Source organism: Podarcis erhardii (genome assembly GCF_964252035.2).
Source record: "Podarcis erhardii genome assembly, chromosome: 2".
Taxonomy (NCBI): Eukaryota; Metazoa; Chordata; class Lepidosauria; order Squamata; family Lacertidae; genus Podarcis; species Podarcis erhardii.
In genome coordinates, this window is record NC_138498.1 from 98,959,116 (window position 1) to 98,974,694 (window position 15,579).

General features: G+C 42.2%; 1 protein-coding gene across 1 annotated transcript in view; it reads left to right on the plus strand.

Moving 5' to 3' along the window:
- Nucleotides 1-15,579, plus strand: part of FRMD4B (FERM domain containing 4B) — a 139,072-nt gene that overhangs the window by 17,426 nt on the left and 106,067 nt on the right. Inside the window, exons 2-5 of the mRNA XM_081850049.1 lie at nucleotides 9,020-9,085; nucleotides 10,395-10,489; nucleotides 13,375-13,467; nucleotides 15,050-15,134. Coding sequence (XP_081706175.1) covers nucleotides 9,020-9,085; nucleotides 10,395-10,489; nucleotides 13,375-13,467; nucleotides 15,050-15,134 — 339 coding nt within the window. The remainder of the gene's footprint in view (nucleotides 1-9,019; nucleotides 9,086-10,394; nucleotides 10,490-13,374; nucleotides 13,468-15,049; nucleotides 15,135-15,579) is intronic.

Here is a 15,579-nt window from a genome sequence, read left to right on the forward strand (position 1 = left end):
TCCCTTCCAACTCTACAATTCTGGGATTCTAACTGTTGATGTATGTGGAGTATAGAGGTGTTTCTGTGTTTGCTCTGAGTACAGTACATTGGTATCTCAGGTTACATACGCTTCAGGTTACAGACTCCGCTAACCCAGAAATAGTACCTCGGGTTAAGAACTTTGCTTCAGGATGAGAACAGAAATTGTGTTCCGGCGGTGCTGCGGCAGCAGGAGGCCCCAGTAGCTAAAGTGGTGCTTCAGGTTAAGAACAGTTTCAGGTTAAGAACGGACCTCCGGAACGAATTAAGTACTTAACCCAAGGTACCACTGTATTTTCATGCGAAAGGCTGGGCTGGATGAATCCCAAACTGGAATTAAGATTGCCGGAAGAAATATCAACAACCTCAGATATGCAGATGACACAACCTTGATGGCAGAAAGTGAGGAGGAATTAAAGAACCTTTTATTGAGGGTGAAAGAGAAGAGCGCAAAATATGGTCTGAAGCTCAACATAAAAAAAAAACGAAGATCATGGCCACTGGGCCCATCACCTCCTGGCAAATAGAAGGGGAAGAAATGGAGGCAGTAAGAGATTTTACTTTCTTGGCTCCATGATCACTGCAGATGGTGACAGCAGTCACAAAATTAAAAGACACCTGCTCCTTGGGAGAAAGGCGATGGCAAACCTAGACAGCATCTTAAAAAGCAGAGACATCACCTTGCCAACAAAGGTCCGTATAGTTAAAGCAATGGTTTTCCCAGTAGTGATGTATGGAAGTGAGAGCTGGACCATAAAGAAGGCTGATTGCCGAAGAATGGATGCTTTTGAATTATGGTGCTGGAGGAGACTCTTGAGAGTCCCATGGACTGCAAGAAGCTCAAACGCATCCATTCTTAAGGAAATCAGCCCTGAGTGCTCACTGGAAGGACAAATCATGAAGCTGAGGCTCCAATACTTTGGCCACCTCATGAGAAGAGAAGACTCCCTGGAAAAGACCCTGATGTTGGGAAAGATGGAGGGCACAAGGAGAAGGGGACGACAGAGGATGAGATGGTTGGATGGTGTTCTTGAAGCTAACAGCATGAGTTTGATCAAACTGCGGGAGGCAGTGGAGGACAGAAGTGCCTGGCGTGCTCTGGTCCATGGGATCACAAAGAGTCGGACACGACTAAACGACTAAACAACAACAACAACCACTGTATTTATCGCTATTGTTGCAAGCATTGGGTTTGTTACTTTGTGAAAAAGTTCCATCTCTCTTGGTTCCAGTCATCACTCACGTCATACTTTCTGGTCAGATTCAGTGTGTTTGCACATCTTACAGTGTTGGAACTCTTCAGAGGAGAATGATTTTACATGAGGTTACGGCAAGCTAAGAACTACCGGTATTCCAAAGATACAGATGCCTCTTTTCATCTTTGTAACCCTTCAACTTCTCATGAGTGAGATCTGCTCTTCCCTTGTCCCCCATTTCATCTGATGCAATGCTTGGCACTGGGAGGTGCAGTGGCAGGCACTGAGCTCATTAGCAGCCTCTTAGAAAGGGCCCTTTGATCCACACCCTTATTGAAAGGTTGAAATGAGTCATGAAAGTTCAGTCCTGTCAGATCCATTTGCATCCTTCTTGGTATGCGTGTGCGAAAGACAGCGAAAGTGCCATACCAAACCATCAAGATGCAGCTGCCTGATGATCAAACTATAAACCATTTTAAAACTCTTCTAGTCAAACAGATAGCATTATAATCCCTTGACTAATTTTGAGAGATGAATCTGGAGGGGAAGTAACAGTGTAGCTCTGGGTGGGAATTGCTTCAGAAAGATGAACACTGCATCATCATTAATGCCCTAAAGAATGTTCCCCATATCAGATACTCCTAATACGGGCTTTCGGGTGTCAGCAATAGAAAGCACGAAGAAGCAGAAGCGATTAGTGTCTGTATAGAGTTAGCAAAACACTTTAGCAAAATATGAGTTATAATTGGTGCAAAACTCTGATGTGGAAAATTTGGTGTCTATGCTGTTCATTATGAAGATACAGCAATTTAAGTAGAGGCAGGGTAAAGTGATCTGCTAAAGGTTTGGAGTCAATAGAAATTATGGAAATGCAGCTCATGGTCCCGTACTCCCAGGATGGTTACTTAATTCCTGGCTCTGTCTTGCTGCCTGTCATCAACAAATATAACTAGGGCTGCTGCCTTGTTACTACAGGAATTATCCAATTGCATGTCATTACCCAGGAGATTTAGCAATAACTCTACGCAAGATACTGGAACAAAACATGTTCATGAGCTTTTGCCTGGTTACTATGGCTTGCAGTACAACCAGCATTGTATGGGAAGAGTGTGCCGAGCACAAGCTTTAATTAATTTGCAGCACTACTGGCAAGGAAAGCAGATGTACACAAAGTATTTCACTGGCTCAGTATTTAGAGCTATCCTCTTTGGCGATCACTCGTAGCCGAGTAAGATTGCCTTCCATAAACACGGTTTTAACAGTGAGTCCGTAAGTGACTGTGGAGGCCAATTCTGGATCCACATGGATCCTTCCACAGTGGGTACATTGGTTTCCGGGTGGGAGTTGATCACAGTGTGGATTTGCCAAGCCTGCCTTCCTCATAGCACATTTCTCCCTTGCGTCCTGAATTCGAGTGTCTTCAAAGCCCATGACACCTTTGGTAAAGGCTGTTCTCCAACTGGAGCACTCGCAGGCCATTGTTTCCCGGTTGTCAGTGTTTATACAACTTTTTTTTTTTTTAAATAGATTTGCCTTGAGACAGTCTTTAAACTTCTTTTGTTGACCACCAGCATTACGCTTTCCATTTTTAAGTTTGTAATAGAGTAGTTGCTTAGAGCTATCCTATCAGGCTTCTAATTATATTCTTAACTTGTAGCAGTTGAGGGATGTATGTCTGTGTTTGTGTGTATGTGATATAATATGATGTGTGTGGTATTCATTTCTTTTCTGTGCTTTGTCTGCAGAATATAGAGTTGCCATATTTCAAAAAGTGAAAGTCCGGAAATATTTCAAAAAGTGAAAATTTGTGGGGGTTTGTGGGGGTTTTTGGGCAAAGACTAAAAAAGAAACGAAGAGAGTTTTGGAGCTGCTTTTTTTAAAAAAAGAAATCGCCAAAATCTACACTAACAACATGGGCTGCCATATGTCCTGATTTTTTCGGACATTTCAGCAATTTTTGCCTGGGCACGGTTTACGGGGGCTGAGTACTGACTATGTTCAGGAAATTCCAGACATATGGCAACTCTCGCAGAATACAACAATTCCAACTTTCATTTAGGGAAACAAAATTTCCAGTCCTTATAGCCACAGTGAATTTTTTTTACAAATGTCTGGCAAAATTTCAGAAGCCCCCAAGGGGAAGATAAAGATGGTTTCCTTTGAGACCACAAACAACTAGTATTTGATTTGCAGTTTCCTGGAGCTGAAGGGCTTGGTTTTGTGGGTTGAGTGGGTGGGGCAACCCAGCCAGATGGGCGGGGTATAAATGATAAAATTGTTGTTGTTGTTGTTGTTAGCATTTAGAACCTTTCTCGTCTTCTTCTTACCACGTCATCTGCCATGCCCATGCTTCCATCTTCATTAGCATGCAGTAGATATTTCCCTGTCGAAGCCATGGCGACAGATGGCATTGTGTTTTAAATATGTGGGGGCCACAGAACAGTGTAATAGGAGAAATAATCTAAAGTGCTAGAGAGGTGGATTGCTGGTGCCTTACATGCAGTGCAATTTTTCTAGAAAAAGAGGTGCCAGAACTCACCATGAATGCCTTCCTTGTTCTCTTAAAATGGCCATGGCGTGCCCACTTGAGAGGTGCTGGAACTGAATTCCAGTGAGTTCCGGCTGGGGGGGGGGGGAGCCCTGCTTACATGATTCTTTATAATTTGTTTATGGCTGACTTCTACCTCCACCCCAAAGAGCTACCTGTCAAATCGCTCCAAATCCCAACAGTTCATGGAGCCCTTCCAAAAAAATATGGCAGCCTTTTAAAACTTTGTACTTTGAAAGAGAATAAAAGTTCTGCAGAAAAAGCAAATATATGCACTTGGTTTCCTTGGCGCAACACTTGGGTCACCTTGGTGTGGAATTTGGTGTGTCTGCGTGGTGGCTGGGAGCGTTCTTCAAAGGCAGGGAATACAGTGTGCATAGAGCCCTGATGAATATGCAGTGGCGCTGTGCCTTCCTCTCTCAGGGTGGGGAATGCTTTGCGCTTGTGACCATGCCAGTTTTTATTTTCTATTTTTTTACTGGCTCAGCTGGTGGAGATTATATGAAAGTCAGTTGATGCTCTGCAAGAGCCAAGCAGTTTCCCCTCCCTCCCTGCCCCCTCCTCTTTTTTTTGTTTGTTTGTTAAAAACAAACCCTTCTATACATAGACCGAAAAATACTGCACTAGAATCAAAACTAAGCTCTCTCTGAATAGTTTTGAAACTGTCCCAAAGTAGCACTGAGACCCTGCCAAAGTTAACACTGCACAGCCAAAACGACGATGGAAACATCAGCCAAAAGGCGTTAAGCTGCAGATGCTTTTCATAGACTGCTGCTTGCCCTGGGAGAACAACGATGGGGTCCAGCAGAAGACCACCTCGACATTATTTCTTGCAGCCAGCTTACTCCTCCTTTTGCCAGTCTTCAGGTTCCAGGCAGTTTAGTCTTCTTTTTCTCCATCTGGTTTTGTAGGTGTCGGCATTGGTTGGGTTTGAGCCCCCTTAAGCTTTGCACTAGTTCCCCATCTGGTCAGCCTCTTGGGGTTGCTTAGTGAAGAGGTAGCAGCACTCTCCCATGTTACACTATGGGGCCCCATGCTTGGAAATCCACTAGTTCTTTCTGACCTGGTGTGACCATAAGCACAACCGCTACCAGTCTCCCTCCCCAACCCGTATCTTTCTGCTTCCCTACCTGATTTCGTGTCTTGCTTTCTGCATACCCTCCCACCCCTGCCATTACATCCAGTTCCCACAGCAAGTTAAGAACGTGGCTTGCAAATTGGTGTGGTCTTTGTTTCATTCTCCCACAGATCTCCATCAGTGCACCATCTACCTCCATTCCTGATCCTTCTGGGACTCACACTTCAACTTTTTAAAAAACATTTTTATTGCATCTCCAAAAATATCCCAAAATATTTATCGCCGTATACAGTTTTGATGTGCTTAGTAGTTTATGATTCTGTGATGCTGCCAGGAGGTGAATTAAGACCCCCAGTGAAACTGGGTCCATTTGTTTCCACTCTGTTATGACTCGTGGTGCAAACACGTCAGTGGAGACAACCCAGTACTCCTCTCAGTTGGTTTACACCACACTGCCCTCCCTGCTGCCCCTCCTGGCAAGCAGCAGTGACTCATTTGCCAGGGGGTCAGGTAAACAAACCTGTTCCATCATGCCATCCACTACTGGTTTTGTTGAAGAAGAATGCCTGACAGAGGGACTACTCCCGTCTGTGGTACTGTTCTCCATTGAAGCCCAGTCTCTTTCCAGAATAATGCTACTATTGGTAGCTCTTGGATATTTGACTTCTTGCCTTCCTTTGGTTACATTACCTGCCTTTGGAGTCTTTGACTCTTTCCTCTAGAACTTGAACTGAGCCTACCCTAGACTGTAGGATGTAGGTGGACCTGAAACATTGCTGTATCCTGACTCCTACTGGACGCTGATAGGCTTAGGAAATGCTGAGTGCAGTGATAGCATGACAAGTGGCTTCCTTACGTTACTGGTACGTAATGAGAGGAAGAGGAGGCAAGTGCTGCTTATAACAACATATACTTTGGGCTTCACTTTAACTCTGCCGATTCACACCAGGGTAGGTTGGGTGGGGTCTTCAGGGAGTATAGTATTGATCTCAATCCGTCTGTTTTGACTGATCTGCATTTTCAGTCCATTGGAACTCAAACGTTACATTGCAGATTTTCTTCAATCAATATTTGAAAAATTAACTGTCTTGGGGAAGAAATGGGCAAATTTGCATTCCCTCCCCTTGTCAATTAGCTGCATGGGATTCAAGCTAGTTAGCGACTTTGAGAACAAATTTGCTTTATTCATTACTTTATAACATGAACTGACAGGTCCTTTCCTTTGTATTCAACACCTCCTGATTAAAATGTGGCTTCTTATATTCCCCTCCCCTCTGCATTCTGCCATTGGCAAGTGGTAGAATTTTGGTTATGTGAATCAACTATAATGAGATACTGAGGTTTAATCCAGTTTTGTAACAGTTGCACAACTCTACACAGACACTTTTCCTTTTCAATTAAGAGTGAATTAACCAAGGTTTATGTTCATTCATCTGGTAACAGGATTAAGCTAATATAAGATAAACCACTCTTAAATCAGAGAGACATTCCACAAGAAGCTTAGCTAGTTTAGCTAAAAAGGCTGGAGGAATGGGGGATATTCCTTCTGGATATTTTAAAAAGGAAAGGATCATATTATCATCTTTTGGAAATTTAAATCAAATATATATAAAATCCTCCCTTCAAACCTATAAACCTTTTGAGCTATATTGGAAATAATTCCAACAAAACTAGCTCATGCATTTTGGTATCTGCTTTCAGTCATACTGTAGTCTTGAAACTATGTTAAAGTAACTAAATATGCACAGACACGCAAGATGTAGGTCTGAGCCAAACTTTTACAGCATTCTTTATCTGAAAAAAGTATTATACAAGGCACAGCATTTTCTACCTTTTGACATAAGTTTCCAAGAGAACAAGCAATTTAAAATAAATGTAACAATTAAATTTAAATAGAACAATAAATGTTTTAAAATGTCAAAACAACAGAAAAAGAACAGCTCAAATAAAACTGATCATCTATTGAAAGGTCAGGCAAATAAAACCGGTCACTGAAAGCTAGCTAAATTGGTACTGGTCAAGTATTTCACAACTAAGGTGCCACTATCGAAAGGCCCTGTGTTTGGTTGCATCATATCTAAAGGTGGTAAGACCTCTGAAACAGATTATTTAAAAGCCATGGGGTTTTAAAAGTTGTTCTCAAATTGCAGGTGCAGATACATTCACTTTTTTTTATGGGGAGGGGAGCGGCTGATAGGTTGCTACTAACAACCTGAGATTCTGCAGATGGATTGAAAATGAAAGCACTCATGCTTGGGTTGTTTTTTTTTTTTTTTACCCCTTTCTTTTTAAAAAAAGGCATCTACTTTTGCAACTTTAAAATACAATCCTGTAATAGAAGATGAGAGGAGGGTGACAGGTGTTACTTGCCAAAACAAATGTGTTTCGTCTTAGAGGAAATAAAATCTCAGTTCTAGGCAAAGAACAAATCAAGTTTGGAAATACCTTCGTTAAAGACCTCCTTGCTACAAAGTTATTCTGTATTTAGAAAGATACTGTAGGTTTGTCCCTGCTTTTTCACTTCCTAAATTAGGCGCTCTCTTTTTTTGGTAAAAATAAATAAATGCTTCCTGTTTATATAGCATCTAAATTTGTTGGGTGTATAACTTGGTGACACATATAACTTGATGACACGGTGGGATCTAAAAATATTGCCTCTAACAGCATGTTTTTGTGCATCAAGAGGATGCTGCTCCTGTGGAGGAGTAGCATAAATATCCTGCAGGTTTTATTCCAAATTTCTGAGGTTTCAGAAGGAAAACCAAGCTTACATTGTGGAGAGTTTGCTCTTTCCCCCCGACTTTTCCTGACAGTCACTTTGGAATAAAACATTCTTCAATTATTGTGGCATTCGACACGTGGAATCTGTAGACACTAACGTTTTGACTTGACAGAAAATTGAACTTTCAACATTTTGTGTCGTGTACTATTTTGGTCTTGTAAAAGTTGAAGAAAGAACCTTTGTTCTCCATCAGAGCGGGAGGAAGCGAAAAGGAGTTATGCTGTGTTTTGTTCCCTTTTCTTTTGACCTTACAAGTTCCTCAGTCAGCCATTGTAGCAACCAGCACATGTATGTCTTCTGAGACCCTTCATTAATCTACCAGCTCACAACACAGCCAGCCATGATTAAAACATAGTGCTGAGTTTTAGATAGTCTAAGATTTCCCCTTCAAATCTTCAGTTAACGGAGTCCTTCTAGAAATTAGGATGTTGAACTTAAAAACACGTATACCAACCAAACAAAGGCTGTAGATCCATCTCACTACAGCAGGTATGGTGGACCAGTGGACCTCCAGATGTTGCTGGACTACAATTCCAATCATCCATGACAATTTTCAGGCTGCTGGGGGTAGGAATCCAACATCATCTATAGGGCAACAGGTTCACCATCTCTGCATATTAAGCCTATTAAGAGATGGGCTGCCAGATCACATGTATTTTTACTCAGTGGATATGAGAGAAAAGATAGCCTAAAAATATCAGGTAGCAGGTGGTAAGACCATTCTCAGGATCCTGAAGAGCTACTGCCAATACTAGACAGATGAAATAATCTGACCTGTGATAAGGCAGTGTTCTTAGTTTCCTTGAAACAGAATGGGACTTACTCCCAAGTAAGTGCCTAAGGTAGCAGATTTGGTTAATAAAGTCCTTTTGATTTTGTGATGGAAGTTCATGTCGGAAATGTTATGGAAGTCAGACTCCAATGGTAAATTTTTATTACTTGGAAGTAAGTCTCGCATTTCAGGAGAACATCTACATATACTGTGCAGTGTAGGCTGTACTGATTCTTGTTTAGGAAATGCCTTGTTTTATTTCAGTCAGGAATGGTTCTTGGATGAAAAAGAGTTAAAAATTTCAAACCACCCAGACTAACTCAGTGGAATGCCTGAGAGTGTGCTTTGAAAATATTTCAGATGGGCCTTCACTGGTGACAAAATAACAGAGTAAACAGAAGAAAATACTGTATCATGACAGGTGTGGGTCCAGGTGAGTGTGGCTGGAGAATAGGGGTCTAGTGGACCAAACTAGGACCGTGGTAGACTTAATTTGGCCCAGGAACCAGAGATTCCCCATGCCTGGTATAGGTACCTTAGGAGTACCTGTAGGACAGTTATTCCAATTATTTGAAATGCAGAGAGTCCATTCTATTTCTAATTATGCTTCTCTCACTTTGCAGATGACAGAAGGGAGACACTGTCAGGTACAGCTTCTGGATGACAGGAAGTTGGAGCTGCTGGTTCAGGTGAGACACCTGTATTTCTGGCATCATTATATCATTTCAGTACTGCTTTATACCAGCCTCTCCAGTTCAGTGGTCTCTATCAATGGCTCTAAGAGGGTACAAGCTGGGGATGCACTAGCTGAAAAGCCCAGCTGGGGGGGGGGGGCAAATACCTACCTCAGCAAGGTGAGCATTATGCTGTAACTTGCAACCTGTATACATTTACCTGGTAGTAAGTCTCATTGGATTCAGTGGGAGTTACTTCTGAGTACACATACATATAGGATCACACTGCCAGTTTCACATTAGCCACTGCTTGATGTTGAAGATAAATGATGCTTTGATGTTTTAAAGGTAGGTACATGATCTGTATGGATTTTAGTCTTTAAGTTAGTGGGAGAAGCTCTATTCTGGTGAAGGTTGCATTCCCTCATGAGCAACTTTCAAGGAGCTGTAAGTCAGTGGTGGGTGCGACCAGAGGCAAAAGGTGAGTGGAGCAACAACTGTACAGTAGGTTATGCTCCAGCCACACAAAAGTAAGTCTATATACACAGGTGTTTCTATATACACAGGCTCATTGTTGTCTATATTGTAAGTCTATATACACAGGTGTTTCTATATACACAGGCTCATTGTTGTCATAGGAACATCAGAAGCTTATCGGAAGTCAGACCATTGATCCCTCTAGCTCAATATTGTCTACCCAGACTGGCAGTGGCTCTCCAGGGTTTCAGACAGCAGCCTCTCCCAGCCCTACCTGGAGATGCTAGGGATTGACCTAAGACCTTCTGCATCCAAGGCAGATGCAATAGAGTACCACTGAGCTTATGGCTCTTCAGAGACCCTGAAGAGCTGCTGAAAGTCAGAGCAGTCAGTACTGGACTAGATGGAGAAATAGTCTGATAGTCTGGTGTATGGCAACATCCTAAGAATCTCTCCAGTTTTGCCCATCACCCATAATATGGAGATAGATGAGAATTCGTAACATAGGTAAGGTTTGTTGATATAATGTACCATGTATCATCGCATGCAAAAAAATCACTTTGTCACACTAAAGGTCCATTGATTTCAGTTGGTCTACAACAAACATTAAAAACCATCATGCACCATGGCTGCAGAAGTAGATATATTTGTACAAGAAGGGGAGGTGGTCTTAACACACATTTTCTGTTTACACAGAGAGCTGTTGGGGGTAAAAGCAAAAAAAAAAAAAACACCACAAAGGTTCCATGACATGTAAGGTTCACTTGACCATAGCCCTGTTTCAAATATAGCTTGTTATGTACAGGATGCAAGAATGACATCTAATTCATATCGTTCTCTTCAATAGCCCAAGCTCTTGTCACGGGAATTGTTGGATCTGGTGGCTTCCCATTTCAACCTCAAAGAAAAGGAGTATTTTGGGATAACATTCATAGATGATACGTAAGTTTATGCAGGCATTTTGTAAACCACTGTTTTGAGCTAGTTGCCCAAGAATGGTGATTGGCTTCTTCAAAAAAAGATTTTCTAATTGTTGGGTAATAATGTAGCCAATAATAGCTTTCCATTTGCTGCGCCTTTGCTTTGTCAGTGTCTGTTTCATTTCCACAATTAACTGACTTCTGGGGACTGGCCAAGAAAATATCCCAATGTGCAAGTTTTCTGTAGCAGGAGGCCACCAACAGGCTCATGAGTTAAAGCAGAATCCAACCACGTGCACAACAAATATTAACTCCAGTGAAAAAGGCACTGCACAGAGAAATTGTCCATAGACCAAAAAATATTTTGAAAAACCACAGCCATTACTTCCTCCAGACTTTGGTAAATAGTTGGGACCGTCTTCTGAAACACCAGCTGAAGTTGCCATCATGCAGTACATGATTTGGGACTAGGGTACATGTAGCCGAATGGTGCCCTCCTGCTGCTGCTGTTGTCATTGAACTGCAGCTCCTGTCAAATGCAGCCAGGGATTATGGGAGTTGAAGTCCAACAATACTGATTGCCAGGGATTATGGGAGTTGAAGTTCAACAATACTGATTGCCACTGGACAAGGGTATATTTGGAATTGCTTTCTCCAATGTAACATAACCCTGCATGCGTGCTTAGTTCATTGAGGGAAGTCCTGCTGTGTCTGTGTGTCCCCCCCCCCCCGCAGCTTTCTGAAGTACAGTGGGTAGGGACACAGTACCAAGGCTTTTTCACTACTGGACTGATCTCCCTTTGTCTGCTTTTTTCAGCAAGCTTTTTTTTTTTTATTGTTTTGCTTTAAGGCACAGCGTCTTTCTTTTTTTTTACATTAGTTTTTTTTTTAAAAAAATGGTTTATTATGAGTTGTCAGATGTGTGAAGGCTCCTTAAATGGAGTAAAAACAAAACAAAACTTGGAGTGTATATATGTAAGGAAATAAAGCTTTTATTACACAGTTACTCTTGTGCTAGAGTTGTGTAGCTTCAAAATGCATCTAGAAAGGCAGCATCAGATATTCCTCCTGTGGGTGCAGAAGTCTATATTAATCACCTGTTTCAGAAGTGTTACAGCTGCACTTCTTGGGGACTTGGTGGGGACAAATGGTAGTATAAGAGAGTACTTAATGCACTTCCTGTTTGTCACTTCTCCACTCCAGCTCTCTCTCTCTCACACCCAAGATTCAAAATGTATGTTTGCCTCTCCATACATTCAGGTGGAAATTTGTAGTGGTGGGAAGTGATGTGAGGGGCAATTTGGAGCAGGGAAACAGTGATCAGGGAAAGGGTTAAACACCCATCTCCAGCATTCCCATCTCAGAAAGTTGCACTCCTACCCTTTTGCTAACATGTGAGCCAATGCCTTCTGTTACACGAGTGCTGGGCTTCCTGTTGCTGCATGTTACCACCCTTGTTAAATTTCCCTGAAGATTTCTGTGTTGTCACCAGTATATTTTTGGAAGAACACTTCACACTTGGGAAAGCCTTCCTGGAAAATAGAGGCGGAGTGTGTGGGGATTTTTATTTGTCTCTTTATATATGTCTTTTGTCTTTTCTACCAATGGAAAATGCTTTCTTTTTATAAATACCTTTTGGGATTCTATTTTCGGGTGTGTGGGGTTTTTTTGGACAGGCTGTTTGTGTGGCAATACTTTTCCCACTTCCAGCCTCCTGCCCAGTAGCATTTCCACCCGGTGATCTTGCAGAAATTGCCTCTTAAGTTTTACAGAAATGACTGGTATCCAGGGCCAGCCCTACCATTAGGCAGCATGAGGCAATCGCCTCAGATGACATATGCTGTGGGGCAGCCCCTTGGTTGTTTCTCTCAGTTGGAAGACAGAGCTGTGGGTGATTCATGGCCTTTCATGCACCCCTTACACCAGCCTGTTGCCCTCAGTCACATTATCTCATCAGCAGATTCAGTTTCTAATTCAGCCAGCTTCTGTACAAGGACCTAAGTGGAGGCACCATCTTCTTCTTTGCCTCAGGCAGCAAAATGTCTTGGGCTGGCCCTAGTGTTATCCTTACAACACAAAGCAGCTTTTGCTTTGACAAGTTATAGGGAGCTTGAAAGCTCATGTCGATGTGATTCTCCATTTAGTTGCATTTTGTGTATGAATTTAGCAACCACCAGAGGGCAATCGAGCCCTTTTCAATTAGAACTTTTTATCTCAGTTTTCTAACACAGTCCACATGGTGGATGGAGGACACCACTTTCTCTCCTGTAAAATCCACAGGGCAAACTGTGCTTGTGGCAAGGACTTAGTGACTCAGACCCTCTATGGGCAGTGACCTGATGGTTAATAATACATTTTGCTTGCAAATGAGTCCTTCCTATCTGCAGTGCTATTCTTTCTGCACAGATTCTATTGCAAATCCGTTAGAAGCCACGTTGGCTGTGGGAGGTATAAATAATGGTTGCTTAAAACAATTGGCCTTTTCCTGCTGTCATGCTTGATTTCTTAATGCAGAGGAACTGGGGCTGGTGAAGTGGCAGGTGACTCCTTAGATAATGACCCACCTTCTGGTATATATAATATACAGTATAGATTGTTTGCGTGTGGATGAGTTTGTGTGCACTGCATGCTGCCCTAACCAACAACAACTCCAGGAGTTTGGTGGTTAAAACAGTAGTGGTTAGAGCAATACAAAGCACTATGTATTTTTAAAAGTTGCTTAAAATTAAATTTAAAATTCAGGGTTTGTTTAAAAACCAGTAAAGTGGGGGAGGGGCGGCATGTGCCGATTATTATACCTTTGAAATACATCCTCTATCGCTCTGAACCTAACCTGCTTCATTTCTTTTTCCTGTCTCTAACCCTGTTTTTTTTTGGGGGGGGGGTGCTTCTTTTTTGTTCCTCCAGAGGTCAGAATATCTGGCTACAGTTAGATCACAGAGTTCTGGATCATGATCTGCCCAAGAAGCCTGGTCCAGCGACTTTGTTTTTTGCTGTCAGGTGAGTAATGATTACTTAGAAGCACCAGGCAAAGTAAGGCTGCCATTCTGAGTGTGCCTGTGTGCAGTGAGTTAATTTTCAACACACAGGCAGCAGGGTAATAGCCAGTTGGTTCCTGTGGGGGGGTTTTTTGTGTGGTGTCATTTGTGTGAGCAACTTTGTCACACTTGCCTATCACTTCCTAACAGAACATGCTGCATCACGTTTTAAATTCTTTATTTAAACCTCAGTAAGATGACTCAAAATGTGCTATATACACTCTCTCTCTCTCTCTCTCTCTCTCTCTCTCTCTCACACACACACACACACACACACACACACACACACTGCAGATTTTAAAGAGAATCCTTCCTTCAAGGAATATCTTGCAGGACTGCAAATGTTCTGCATCCCTACCTCCACAAGGCTTCCAAATTTTCGCTTCTATAAATCTAATCACGCAAACCCACCCACTCATTGATTTCTTAGTTTTTAGCTGACTCTCCTTACACTGTATTGTTTTATTATGTGTGCCTCATGCCCTTTCTCCAAGGCCAGGATACGTTTTATCCCACATACCTCCCCATTTCCTTCTCATAACAACTCTGTGGGATAGGTTAAACTGAGAAAAATCTGCCCAATTTGGGGTGATATTTCCTCTCCCCCAGCAGTACCTCTGCTGCTTCCTACATTGTTCAGGCATGGCCCCCAATCCTTTGGAGAGACTTTTCAATGCGGGGGGGGGGGGGGGCGACAGAGAACTTTCCTCCCACAAACCTTAAGTTAACTTACCTTGGGATCTAAGTCAATGGACTCGCAAATAATTAAAGTAGCCTTCTGTGCTAAACATACCACATATTGGCTTTGTATTATCTCCTTTACATTTCAGCTAATGAAATATTCTTTAAAATAGCAATGGTCTGAAGAGGCAGCTTAATAATGGACATCTCATGCTCTTCAGAATAATGAGAGCATATCCCACCAAGGAGAAACACAGGAAATAAGTTTATCACCCCCTTGTCTGTCTGTGGTTCTGACTTGCATTGTTCATTTTATGGTGATAAGAAACTTCTTATGTGATGACTCTGCTTTGACATCTGAGTTCTCAGCTCTCTGTGGACAACATCCCATATATACAGCAATAGTAACAGCAATATTAAAACAACCATAATAATCCCAGCGTATTCATACTCCTGTCTCAGCGACATCTATGCTGGTTTGATCATGTCCACAGAATGTTAGATGGCAGGATCCTCAAGGGATGTGCTCTGTAGGGAGCTGGCTTCAGGCACCAGGCCCGTTGGCCCTCTTTGCACTGTATTTGAGTAACCATAAGAACATAAAAATGGAAGAAAAGCCTGCAAGATCAGGCCAGTAGCCCATTGAAAACAGCATCCTGTTTTCACAGTGACCAACTGGATGCCTAGGGAATCCTGAAAGCTGGACTTTAGTGCAACATCACTCTCATGATTATTCCATAAAGTCAATCGAAGCATCACCCTAATCTGGTGTTCTCATTATTATAGCACAAACCAGCAGATTGCTATTCGTTTACAGCTGGAAGTACTGGAATATAAAGTCACTTTCTCCTTCTTTATTTTAGGTTTTACATTGAAAGCATTTCCTTTCTGAAGGACAAAACCACAGTTGAGCTCTTTTTCCTGAATGCAAAGTCCTGTGTACATAAGGTAATTTAGCACCTTTCCTGTACAATTGTATGTGTGTAGCTGTAAAAATAAACTGTTCAATCATATGGGGACACACACACACACACACACACACACACACCTGATACTTTTCATTCTGCCTGAAGTAACTAACAGAAATGGATGGATAAGTTCCAGAAATAACGCAAGAATGAAGTATTGTGAGACCTCAGAGAGATTGAGTTCTTACTCCTGTCTAGAAGGTGTCCTTAAACTCTGATGTGCTTCTTGTTTGCCTGGACTGAGGATAGAGAGGGATGTGAGAGTAAGCTAACAATTATTGCTCCAGGCATGTGTCACTTGGTAAGTTGCCTAGAAGGGAATGAAGCCCTCAAGCTGGGAAAGGTTCTCCACCACCACCAGTCTTAACTATGGTTTACATAAACAAGCTCGTCTTCAAGCTGTGATTTATGAAGCTGGCTTGTTT